Source organism: Mandrillus leucophaeus, unplaced genomic scaffold (genome assembly GCF_000951045.1).
Source record: "Mandrillus leucophaeus isolate KB7577 unplaced genomic scaffold, Mleu.le_1.0 Scaffold258, whole genome shotgun sequence".
Lineage (NCBI taxonomy): Eukaryota > Metazoa > Chordata > Mammalia > Primates > Cercopithecidae > Mandrillus > Mandrillus leucophaeus.
The window spans coordinates 889,344-903,084 of NW_012102676.1; the positions used below are offsets into that span (position 1 = coordinate 889,344).

General features: G+C 34.2%; 1 protein-coding gene across 2 annotated transcripts in view; it reads left to right on the plus strand.

The window, feature by feature from the left end:
• ISPD (isoprenoid synthase domain containing) overlaps positions 1-13,741 on the plus strand; it is a 334,494-nt gene that overhangs the window by 110,540 nt on the left and 210,213 nt on the right. For both annotated transcript variants that reach the window (XM_011983950.1, XM_011983951.1), the window contains one exon: positions 3,564-3,609. In XM_011983950.1, coding sequence (XP_011839340.1) covers positions 3,564-3,609 — 46 coding nt within the window. The remainder of the gene's footprint in view (positions 1-3,563; positions 3,610-13,741) is intronic.

Sequence of the window (13,741 nt, forward strand, 5' to 3'; positions counted from 1 at the left end):
AAAGGCCTGTCATGCTCTGGATTGGGGAAAATGTCTTACAGATAGACGTTATGAGGGTTTTTGGTTTGTTTGTTTTTTAGTATCACATTTTTTTTTCCTGTTAAGTGAGGTGATACTAGAATGCAAATATTGCAGGTTTTTTTCAGGGTCCCTATTTTCTCTTTCTACCTCTTGTCTCATCTTTGATTTCTCTTTTTGGTATTTTCATAGCTGATTATTTAACCCCTTTTGATAACATTGTAAGATTTGTCATTAAGCTTTTACTTTAATTTTGTAATCTTATTTTGTATGACGAGAGTATTTGTTTTACACAACAGTGGAGTTTATGCTTTGAAATTAGTGTCCTAATTCTACACTATTTCCAAAGATGCTGGACTCAGATGGCATGGCCATGTACTTGAAACATGATTCAAAATCTGACAGTAAAATACACATTTGGACATGGTGGAGGCATTTTATTACCATGAAACAGCGTAAGGCAAAGGAGGATTCTGAAACACAGAGCAATATACCTTCCCTTTCCCCTCAAAAGTCAGGGAGTTCACTTCGCACTGGTTTAGAGAGTGACTTGAAATTTCTGAGGAATGCATGTGGTACTAGAATTTCAGTAGTAGAATTTCAGTTGCCACCAGAAGTCCCAGGAGGATTATTTTGTATTTTATTTTATTTAAATAATTTATGTTTTTGAGATGGAGTCTTGCTCTGTCACCCAGGCTGGAGTGCAGTGGCAAGATCTCGGCTCACTGCAACCTCTGCCTCCTGGGTTCAAGTGATTCTTCTGCCTCAGCCTCCTGAATAGCTAGGACTATAGGTGCATGCCACCATGCATGGCTGATTTTTGTATTTTTAGTAGAGACGGGGTCTCACTGTGTTGGCCAAGCTGGTCTGTATTTTGTATTTTATAAATATGTTTTGGTAAAAGTAAAAAGTAAACATTCTGGCTTGATGTCACCTTCCTGTGCTAACTCTTCTGGGGTCTGGAGATAATATCAGTATTTTTTTCTTTCAAATACCATGCAGAGTAGAAAATGACCACAGTACCCCACTCCCCCACAGGGTGACGGGCAGTGAGGAGTACAGAACTGGTTCTGGGAGTAGGGATCAGCTGTCATGCTTCCCTGGAGTAATCTTGCTTTGACAGGCCCAAGTAAACACTCTTATTTTGATGAGATTTCATCTAGTCTGCGTACCAACTTGAGTCCCTTTAATTTAGAGTTGTACCATATTTTTGACCCCGTATACTTTTAATTAGCTTGGCTTCTTACTACACTGTACAGGCTTAATTGAACAGATGTCTTGTTTCTAAATGTCAAAACTGTCTTTAAGCCATACAAGGTTGATAACCAGTTACTGAAGAAATTTAACCACTGTGTTCCATTGTCTGAATGTGTTTTTTTAGGAGTTTCTGAAGTTTTTGTATAATCACAATATTATTGGAATGAATGACTTTTGAGGATTCGTTTTGTTGGGGAATACACTTTTTTTTTTTTTTTTTTTAGGTCCAAGTATTTCAGCATCTGTTTAAAAACAAAAGAAACAAAATAGTCTCTATTTGGTTTTTGTAACTTCAAAAACACAATATGGTGAAATTGTTTCTCTTCAGATATTTTTATATAGTTTTCCAGCATTTTATATAGGTGTCCAGAAAAGAATATTTTCTACACATATATGATTGGTAAGGAAATAAGTTCTGAAAAATCTATACCTAATAAACATTCTGTTATCTTTGAAATGTAGGTTTTGCCTATTTATTGTGAAGGGAGAGATGGGAGAACATTATGTGTCATCTTAAGTTATTGAAGATAGTGGCCAACTGGCTGTGTCTGAAAGATTTTTTTTTTTTAACTATTTTATGTCTCAACACAGAAAGAACAACATGTAGACGTGATAGGAATGAGAAATTCCCACCATATTATTACCTTACCATGTCTATGAGATTGGAGTGTTTATCCTCCAGATTAGCTAACTACTAGATTTATACAGAAACTTTGTTTAGTGAAGTGGGCTACTGCACTTCTATCCAAAATAGATTCCTCTGCTATTCCTTTATCCTAGCAGGTAAATCCTGGACCAAAACTATACCTTACCATCCAGAAATAAAGTAGCAGCCCACTTGGTAACACAGATAAAAAGTTGTTCAAGCAATTCAACCAATCTATTAAAATGTGAAATGCTATATAGTATCTTTTAAACAACACATGCCAACCCAAACCAGTGACTTTTGATGTACTTTTAGCCTTATTTTTTTCTACATAACTAACATACTTCAAAAGCAGTATGACTGGAAAATGTGGTAATTCTCAATTGATGGGTTATTCATTTTTTCCGTCTAACTTTTACAACAATATGGTTTGTCCTTATTTTAATTAAAAAAACCAACAGCCTGATAATGAGTATTGAAGTTCCTTTTATCCTGTTAGCATAATCAGTAGTCTTCCTTTGACCTTGCACAATACTCTATAATGAAAAATTACTTAAAAAAATCAGTCCTGTAGTGATGAGAAACAACTTCAATCCTCTAATTTGCTGGTTTTCAGACTGTGCTCACTAGAGCCTCAGGGGCCACCTGAAGAAGAGGAAAGGTTCTGTACCTTTCACCTGTACAGGTGAAATTCCAACCCAACACCTGGCACTCACCTAATTCAGCTCAGTTTTTCTCTATTTTGTTTGATTCTGCTTCTGTGTGCTATTTCAGCTGAGTTTAGGTATGGTGAGGTAATAATATGGTGGGAATTTCTCAAAATGGGTCTAACTTGCATCATAAATACCTAGGTACTTGAGTGCAGTTTCTAGGACCTTATAAAAGCTTATTAATACTGTCTCTTTATTTACTGTGTATTTCAGCTCTGTGATATAGAATTCTGCTACACAGTGCACTTACATGTTCTGTACCTGAGCTCACTGGATGTGGGTCTGTGAAGTATCTGCCATAGGACAGACACATACATTACAAGGAACAGATTACAATTAGGAGGAGGCTGCATATTTTTAAGAAAAGATCATCATTGTTCTTAGGCACATAGTGGTACCCTATAGGCTCTTTTTATTTTATTGACATTTTAATAAAAATCTTACAAGGTGAATCTTACCTAGGTATATACAGATATATGTAATTCAGAAGACAGTCCCTCTTAACATAAATTGACCTTTCAGAATTTTTTCAGCTAATAATGCAACTTGGTGACTTTTTTGTTATATGGAGACTTCTGCCCTACCTTTTTTTTTTTTTCTAGTATAAAGCCTAATTTTTATGCAGTCATGTTAACACTGTTGTTTAAATGCTGCCACATTTTCTTTAAGTATAATACTTGAGTTACATTAAGATTTCAGTAACCACTGCCACATGATATCTTAATTTATTCAAAGATTTAAAAACCAATCAGCCATTTGTAGAAATAGAATATATTTTATGTGAATTTGCTGATGCTTTTCTAATCGAGAAAATGTCAGTATTACATGTTTATAGCTTCTGAAAAATCAAGAATTTCCCTGGGGGCATTATTTTATTGCCTGCACATTCCTTCCTGCTCTGTTAAGTCTAATGAAGTTTATCTGTCCTTTAGGTGACCTACAAACGAGATCTGTATGCGGCTGAATCGATTATTAAGGGTATGTTTGGCCTTATGACTGTCAGTTCCTGTGTTTCAAAAATGTAAGCCAGTTCGGAATTTCTCATGACGGTTTAAATCCCAGCAATCTTGAAAGCAGAAAAGCCTGTAGGCCACTAAGGTCTCTGATATGTTTTTTGAAAATAATTACATTTTATGTTGTTTCATGCTAGTGAAATAGCAGTTATTATGATACCACATTGATTTTAATTTTTATAAAGGAAATACTTTATTAACTTGAGGGAAGTATGGGACATTGATACTATTAGAAGGAAAATAGCAAAACCTGATTTTAATAATTTTGTAAAGATCTCACTTCATTTTAACTACGAAGAGGGCTGCCCTCTCCCGTTAACAATGTCATATCAGTACATTAGACAGCATCTTCTATGTGAGAAACATTTTTCCTAAATGGAGAAATTAGTCTGGACAGGGTGATTTTTAAAGTTTCTTTTGGGTTCTGACAATGACTGCAATTTTGTAATTGTAGATATCTTAGGTGTGGTAACTCTTTTTTAGTTCTTTTTCATCTCTGACTCAAAGATCCCAGCTAAATAGAGGTAGTTGATTTAATAAGCAACAAGTATTTGTTATTTTGCTTAACACTGTGCAAGGAATGTAGTTAAGATGCACTAGGGACAGTCTTTCTGTATTTTTGTAGCCTGTTACTTAAGTCAGCTTTCTCAGTCTTGGCACTATCTTGGCATTTTAGCCTGGAAAATTCTAAGCTGTGTGGACTATTCTGTGCATTACAAGTGGTTTAGCAGCATGTCTGGCCTCTGCTCACAAGCTGCCAGAAGTACCCATCCCTCACTCCCCTTCCTCTGATTTTGACAGTCAAAGATGTTTCCTGATATTGCCAAATGTTCCCTAGCGGGGAAAAAAATTTCCACTTAATAGAGAACCACTATTTTAAAATACGGACTCCTAGCAAAATCAGAGATGTTCACCCCAATCCTGAAATACATGTGATGCTTTACAGTGTGTTAGTAACTGATTTCTTTGAAAACAGATTATGGCTAGAACTGCATGCTCAGATTTTCATTGAGATGTGAACTTCTAAATTTAAACTTTTTTGAAGTTAAAAAATGTACTGAATCTGCATTCTGAGTGCATCAATTTATTAAACAATTTTTGGAAACCCTATTTAACCATCTAAGGACTTCACATTCAGAAAATGAAAATCTTTTCTCTGATCATGACAATGTATTTGTGATTTGCCCTGAAGTTCTTTGTCCTTCAAGGATATTTTGTTTTAAACTATTAATGTACCATAACTTATGAATCTGTTTGTGTGTATGTAAACAGATCATTTATAGCTATAAATCAAAATGTTGACATATATTTACATATCAACCAAGCAGTGCATAAACATTACTCTGGAAAAGTCAGCTGAACCATGATGTGGTTTTCATGTCCTCAGTACAAGGAAATATAAAACTCAGTTTGGTTTCTTCACAGAGCTTTGCATGTACTACGTAGGAAAAATAGAAATGATTTTTTTTTTTGTTAACAATTAGTAGTTCAACTGAGAAATATAATTGTAATAATTGGCCTACATATTATCAGAGGCTTCTTAAAATGTAAAAACCTATACTGCAAGTGTTATTGCAGGAGCTATGACTTTGGAAATTGTTTGCAGAAATGGCTTTTATTTATGTAATAGGTTCTGGTCTGCTACTTTCATTTTTAAAGTATTTAAACTATTTCATTTTTAAAGTATTTAAAGTATTTAAAACATGTTCTACTTTTATTCTTAGGGAAGGTATTTACACAACTCATTTAGGTCAATAAAATTTTAGTTTCTTTATATTTTAGGGTTTGTGTATCTAATAACTTCCCAGGAGATTCTGATGCTTCTGGTACACTTCTAGGATCACTGCTCTGGGGCCTTTCTACTCTGTGAATGCCCTAGACCAGCAGCGTTGTGATTACCTGAGAACTAGAATCTCAGCCCCCACCTGATTCAATCAGAATCTACATTTTAACAGGAGCTCTGGTTGATTAGTTTGTACATTAAATTCCAGACATCTTCCTCTAGCTTGCTCCTCAGTCTTTTATAGGTTATTTATTTCTAAATAATATCTATATTGCAATAAGAGCTTTCAGTCTTACGATGCTCTCCCAGCTGCAAATGCTTGTTTGCTCACCTGAGGTCACCCCTTCCATTTATGACTTGTACTCAAGACTATCTCTGATAGTAGAAATGCCTCTCTGGGCATAGAAAAGAGAAAACTCCAAAATTCCAAAATATGATATAGCATATAGCATACTATGAGAGCTGTATATTTACCTGTAGGCATTTTCCTAATGTATTAATCAGGGTTATTTAGAGGAGCAGAACCAGTAGGATATAGAGCTATAGATAAGATGTATACGTAGATTTATTATGAGGGATTGGCTCATGTGATGATGGAGGCTAAGTCTCACGATCTGCCAGCTGCAAGCTGGAGGCCCAGGAAAGCCAGTGGTAGAGTTCCAGTACAAACCCAAAGGTGGGATTTTGGATTCCACCACAAGGTGAAACTTAAGATGCATAAATGTTTATGCTCAAAGCAGTAATAAAGGCTATAAAGCTTCTAAGCCAGTTCAAGTTCAGGACTGATTTTGCCCACAAATTTATATAAAAACAATTGTTTATTATGGTTTTAAGAAAATTTTAGATTTCAGCATTGCCTGCAACGCTGTATGAACCTGTTTTAGATTGTGATTCAGTGAAGGTGGAAAGAATGTCTAATTTTTATGTTGCATCCCCTAACATTTACTTGAGTTGAATTGCATAATAGGCTAACAGATGCAGCTGCAGTTTTTCCCTAGAATCTAAGGGAATTTATGGCCCTTCTTTCCTGCCTTACCACTCTGCCTGCTCCTGACACATGCTTATAGGGAACCAGAATATTTATCACTATATCATTTTTTTTTTCCTTTTAAACATAGAAATGGTATAGTATTTTTGATCATTCTTTGTCAAGATTTAAAACCAAGAGTTGGAGGACATTGAACTTATGCTAGGTGCCTTATGTTATCTCACTTATTCTTTACAATAATGCTGTAAGATATATACTATTGCTCTCATTTTGCAGGTGGGAAAACTGACCTAGGTTACTTTCCTCTGGGTCACACAGTTAGTAAGAGTAAGATCCATTATTTAAGCTCAGGTCTCCATTGTCCTTAAGTTTGACTCTACTCTAGGACATGTCCATTTTGTACCTCTGATTCACATAGCTACTCCTGCTGCCTGCTAAAGCAGATGCTGGATTCAAGAGCTCTCTCTTGGGTGAGTACATCAGTGGCTTATAAAGTTCAGCTTGCCTATCTCTGATTCCTGAGTTGAAAACTCTACCTTCAGCTGGTGTGATTAAGAATGATCCTATAAGTAAGACAGAAAATTTTCTATCCCAGTGTTTTCCTAAGCACATAGTACAGTCTTCTAGAAAGTGTTTGTTACTGGCATCACAGGTGTGTGAAAAGCATATAATGTTGTAATGACAGATTTGTAGACATGCTCAGAAAAAATAATAAAATTCCAAATCAAAATAATTGTTTTAAAATGGTTTGGGGTACTGTTTAATTGTTTTTTTTTTTTTTTTTTCTGTTGTTGTTAATTCAGGTAGTTGATGTTCATTATCTAGACAGCAGATTTCCTTTCCAGGATGGAACTTTTTTTGTTCTGTGATGAGTGCTTCATGTTTTTTTTTTTTTTTTTAGTGTCATTCCTGAGCTGTTTTTTTCTCTCAAATAACAATTATTGCTGGTCAACAAATTGTATTCTATTAAAGTAACTATTTCGTTGTTTACTTAGTTTGTTTTCAGGTGCTAGAAAACATTTCTAGGATAAATATCATGTCTCATGTTTTGCAAGAACATTTTGTACTCCAAAATTTACTTGTCACCAAAGTAGCTTGTGTGTTTTGGTCCATCTTAATTTATGTTCAAGTCAACATCTTTGGTTTAGTATGGGAATTTTGATGTTGGGAGAAAAATGAATGTTCTTTCATTGGTATTTGGTGTAGGTTTGCTAACTTCAAGGCATGTTTTGACTAAAATCTCCAAATTGTGGTAGATAGAAAGTCTCCAAATCTGATTTTTATCTTATGTTTTTGGATAATTTTAAAGCTTAATTTATGTTAGCATCAATATGTTTATATGGATTTCCATTTACAGTAAACTGTTTGAAAAAACATGTATAGAAAGTAGTAGTTTCATTTGTCTTTCAGTCTATTAAAATATAATTAAAAATTTGTTAAAACTATATAAAACAAAGGATTCATAATAATCCCTTTTCTTAGGTAGAGGGTTGGATTTGGTTTTTCTTTAATGTTTGACTCATTCAGGCTTCTACTGTGAGTGAAATTTAAAACAATTTTCTAGGGAGTAGTATGATTAATTGGTACAACAAGACACTGTACTGACTGATAAGTTTGTAAATATCCACTTAACAAAGAGGTATTGTAGTTTTGTCGCCCAAGCTGGTTGAGCCCACCCAAGTCTGCTCTGCATGCTCAGATGAACCCAAATGATTAAAGTGGTAACAGATGCCAGTGGTAACATACTTTATATAGATTTACATAAGCCATACAAACAGTTCCAACCCACACTTGATTTAGTATGCTGACCATATCCTGGCATATGAAGGTCAATATTCTAAGAGTTTCTAAGAAAAGCCCCTGTGGAATTTCTAAATAAAATATTGCATTTATTTTCTACCTCCATTCTTCAGCTACTTAATATATTTAATTTTGTGGCTAAAGAGTACTTTTAAAGTTTTATTTTATTCTTTCTTGGTTATGTTTGTACAAACCCAAGTAAGCTTGTGCTACAAAATTGCCTCATGGTGCCTCTTTTCATATATGGTGGTGTGTATTGTAAAAGAGGGAAATTAGGTAAAATTGGAAATCCGTTTCATCCCTTTTGGTTTTAACTGACTTTAGTTAATCTTATTTCCAGTCATTATGTAATGTTTTCCATTTGTTAGGTATTTTAAGGAAATTGATTTCTCTGAAATATAGCATCTTATTGGTTCAGAAACCTGCATCCTATTCAGATAAGTGATACCGGTAGATTTCTTTCAATAAGTACTTAGCAACTGTCAATTTATCCTCATGCCATATTTTGTTTATTTGTTTTTGAAAAACTATACTGATAGAAGAGCAGTTAAATTCTTTTATGTTTATACATTGAAAGTAGCTAAATATACTTTTAATTGGCATTGACTGCAAGGAATAAAATGACATGAGAATACCTTTGGTTCAGAATTGCTGAGAACTAGGAAGACTCTGTGGGAGTGTGTTTTATGCATATGCAGAAACTAGTCCCTTGATTTCTTAGTGATCCTTTAACTTTTTCACTTAAAATCATGACATTTGAAGTGTAAGATTGTTTGTTTTTGAATCCTTTGGATCAAGTTGGAAAGATGAGGAACTTTAAATCAGGTTTTCCACATCTGTGACCAGACAACATTCCGCATCTGCGATATGTTCTCATCAGGCTTTTTCTTGTTAAATACCCAGGGATAACACCATTTATGTGATTAGTCATGTGTTTTGGACAATGCAGAGTGACAGCTAAGATTATTTATATAGTAACCCAAATATTTGATGTTTCTGGCTTTGAGTATGACACTTCATTTTCCAAATTTTCACAATACCACCATAACTTCTTTATACATAATATTTTTTTGTTCTTCACTCTCAAAGAATACTGTGACTGTATTTTTTTGTGAATCTGTAAGAACATTTGCGTCAAGCTTTAATTAGTAAAAGCAGGAAGACTGCAACAGGATTTAAGAGCAGTTTGTTCCCCTTGAAATCTTACTGTAAAAAAAAAAAAAGTAAATTGGAAAGTTCAACATTTGGGTCAGGATTAGGAAAAGTAGAGTTCACTTGTTTTAGTTTTACCATTTCCTTAATTTGTTGTCAGCGAAATAGTAATTTAAGCAAACACAAGTAAATCTGTCACTTTTGAAGGTCACATTGAGGTATTAAGCAACTAGCTAAATAAGACTTGATAACAGACAAAAGCCAGCCACTGACACTTCACTCTGATGTAGGTAGTTAAAAAAAAAACCAAAAAAACCCAAATGATGATATTTATGCTCAAAGCAAATAGTACATTTGTTAAATATCCTCATGAGTCACTAACCTTGGAACTTTGCTTTTCCTTCTAACTTTTCTCTCACTTAAGTTAGAGAATATATACTTTGAAAAGAAAAAAAAAAATTATGGTATTGATATAGCCCCGATGAGTGGAGAACACCAGGTTTTTCATTTTGAGTTGAATTAGAAAAAACATGGACACACGTGGAGTAGTTTTAAGGAGCAGGGAGTTTAATAGACAAGAAAGAAGGGGGAAGAAAGCTATCATTTAGTTAGAAATCAGTCATATGCTTGACTGTACTGCTTACATTTAAAAACACGTGCAGGAGACAAGATGTCACATGCCTGGTCCTTACTTTTAGGTCTAAGTTAGGAAACTTCATCTTATATTCAGTGACTCACTTAAAAATGTGGTTAAGATCTGATAATATTAAATGTCTTTTAAAAATCTGCCTATGTGCCATTTGTCCTCCAGTTGAAACATGCTCATTTAGCTTCTACACTAGCTTTTCAGAAGATCACTTTGACCTTTCAGTGTGGGCATGTATGGTTTATTTGCAAGTCTTTATTTGTTTTCTTTGTCCATTTGTAATGCAGTAATGCCTTGTTGGCTGTTCTTCCTTTCTTTACTGCCTGCCTTCCTTTTTCCTGTTCTAATATCTTCCTATTGCAAGGTGTTCAGATAAACCTTGAGTATCCTTTACTGATGAAACTTAGAGACACCAGGACTCAATAGTGATGATTCTCTTTAATATCACTTTAAAATTCTTTCATGTGAGGCAGAAAACAGACTCTAAGATTGGCTTTTGACTCAAGGAATGCAATAGGATAATGGAAACCACTGGTCTCACTTTGAATGGATTACAACTTGAAACATCTTTTGGAAATGGCTACTTTTGGATTTGATATATTTGTTTCTTATTTCTTGAGGAACATCTAACTTTGACTCAAGAGGTCAGTACAGTGGACCATGAGGCTCGATGGAAGAATTGCATGGTGTTGAATGTTTCCAAGAAAATTGGAGACAGATTTCTGGATATTTTGCCCACCTGCTTAAGGATCTACTGCAGTGTTTGTTTGCCTTTCCTCCAGTGTTACTGAGTTTCCTGTAAAATACAAACAGCATTTTTACTAGAGTGATTAATTGATACAGGCATATGCATATTCCTTGCTTCTTAATGTGTCATGGGTCTGTCATATGGTAAAGCAGAAGCTGTGTGTATAAGAAACTTTACATATTACTGTTTTGTAAAATTAAATGAAAAGACCTCCGATTACATCCATTTTCTGTCTATAGAGGACAATATACTTTCTGTATACCAAGAGAAACGATGTTCAAGGAAAGTAAGAAGAAGTTTTAAAAGATATGTGTGTTACTGATTAGGTTTTGCCCTCTTTTATAAACTTTGAGATTTATACATTATAAATCCTTTTGCTTATGAGAGATTTTAGTTAGAATAATACTGGAATAAATAAATGTTCAATTTATGAAACCACATTATATACAACTACATTTTGTTAAATCATGTACTGAACGAAAAGTGGCTATATTTTAGATTGCAAATAACATTAAATCAGGGAGTTGACCCCTGAAGAAATTCTGTTGCACTTACAACTAGATTGAAATTTGAGAAAATTTAAAAGGAGTATGGCAGATGGATGGATATAGTCAAAACTCTGACATTCAGAATGTCAAGCTAGGCATTTCTTAACGTACCCTTCAGGGGAGATGGCTTGAATTCTAATTCTTTCTGCCTCTGTGCTACCATCAATTCCTTGAAAGAAGTAGAGGAAGAGGAACATATTTTGTTTGGAAGAGCCTCCATGTCTTCTCTTACTTCCTCTACTTGGACCTAATAGTACACAGCTATAGCACTGAAGAGTCCTGCACAAAAGGACAATTGACCTCCTGAGAAGTTCTTGATTCGTATTGTATGTGCTTCAATAAATACTAATTGTCTTTGGTATTTGAGGATATTGTCTTCTCTAGTACATTGTGGACCAGTGAAGCAGCCAAAACTTTTAAGTTCTATATCCATAACCATCAGATTTGGAGTACTATTGGAGAGTATTGTTAACTCATAATTGATTAATATAACTGTGCAAATGAAGGACAGTATGACTTTGATTTTAGTACAAGATGGTTAATGTTCTGTTAGATAAGCAGCTGTCAGTGAGAATTATGTTGTGTGATTAGGGAGGCGTGTAACAAGTACATTTCCACCATGCTTCATCTACCATAAGGTGCATAATTGAATATTTTCTACTTCCAGATGGAAATAAGTAAATGTATGTGTATCTATATTCTCAAATGGAAGTAAGGAGAAAATAATGCATGTGCCTATTGCATTAAAGTTCAGGAAAATCTGATTTTTAAAAATTGGTATGTATTTATACATATTTATGGGTGCATTGATATTTTGATACAGTGTATTATGATCAAATCAGGGTATTGAGAATATCTGTCATCTCAAACATTTATTTTTTTATTTTGAGGACATTTTACATCTTCTCTTTTAGCTATTGTAAATTATGCAATATATTGTTAACTACTGATAGTCACCGTATTGTGCTATCGAGCCTTAAAACTTATTTCTTCTATCTGACTGTATGTTCTACCCACCTACCTCCCTTTATTTCTTTCTCCACTACCCTTCCTAGCTTCTGGTAGTCATCATTCTCTTCTTTATCTTTAATAAATCAACTTTCTTTATCTTTCATTATGTGAGTGACAACATGCAATATTTGTCTTTCTGGGCCTGGCCTATGTAGCTTAAAATAATGACTTCCAGTTCTATCCATGTTACTGCAAATGACAGAATTTCACTCATTTTGATGACTGAGTAGTATTCCATTGTGTGTAGTATGCCACATTTTCTTTGTTCATCCATTAGTAGATGCTGAGGTTGATTTTGTTTATTGGCTATCATGAAGAGTGCTGCAATAAACATTGGGGTACAGATATTCCTTTGATATACTGAGTAGCATAGTAGTTGTATTTTTAGTTTTTTAAGAAATCTCCATACTGTTTTCCCTAGAGGCGTTATACTAATTTAAATTTCCACCAGCGGTATCTAAGAGTTCCCTTTCTTCTGCATCCTCTGCAGCATTTGTTATTTTTTGTCTTTTTGATAATAGCCCTGTAACTGGGTTGAGTTGGTAACTCATGTGGTTTTGATTTACATTTTCCTGAGGATTAGTGACGTTGAACAATTTTTTTATGTACCTGTTGGCCATTCGTGTGTCATCTTTTAAGAAATGCCTATTTGTGTTCTTTGCCTACTTATTAATGGGATTACTTATTTTTTTGCTATTGAGTTCCTTGTATATGCTAAATATTAGTCCCTTGTTGGATGAAAGTTTGCAAATATCTTCTCCCATTCAATAGATTGTCTCCTTACTCTGTTGATTTTCTTTGCTGTGCAGAAACTTTTTCCTTTAGTAAGTACCATTTCTCTATTTTTGTTCTTGTTTGTGCTTTTGGAATCTTAGCCATAAAATCTTTTTTGACACCAATGTCCTGAGCATTTCCTCTTCTTTCTTCCAGTTATTTTTATAGTTTTGCATCTTACATTTATGTCTTTAACCTATTTTGAGTTTATTTTTGTATACGATGAGAGATAGGAGTCTAGTTTCTTTCTTCTGCATGTGGATGTCCAGTTTTCCCAGCACCATTTGTCAAAAGTATGTCCTTTTCCCCATGCATATCCATTAGTAGATGCTTAGGTTGATTTTGTGATTCCTGGCACCTTTGTTGAAAATCAGTTGACTGTAAATACGTGGATTTATTTCTTGGTTCTCTATTTCATTGTATTGTCTTCTGTGTCTGTTTTTAAACTAATGCTGTATTGTTTTGGTTACTATAGCTTTGGTGTATTTTGAAGTCAGGTAGTACGATGCGTCTAACTTTGTTCTTTTTTTTCAGGATTGCTTTGGCTATTTGGTATCTATTGTGGTTCCATACACATTTCAGGATTGGTTTTTTTTCTATTTCTGTGAAGAATATCATTTGTATTTTGATAGGGATTGCGTTGAATC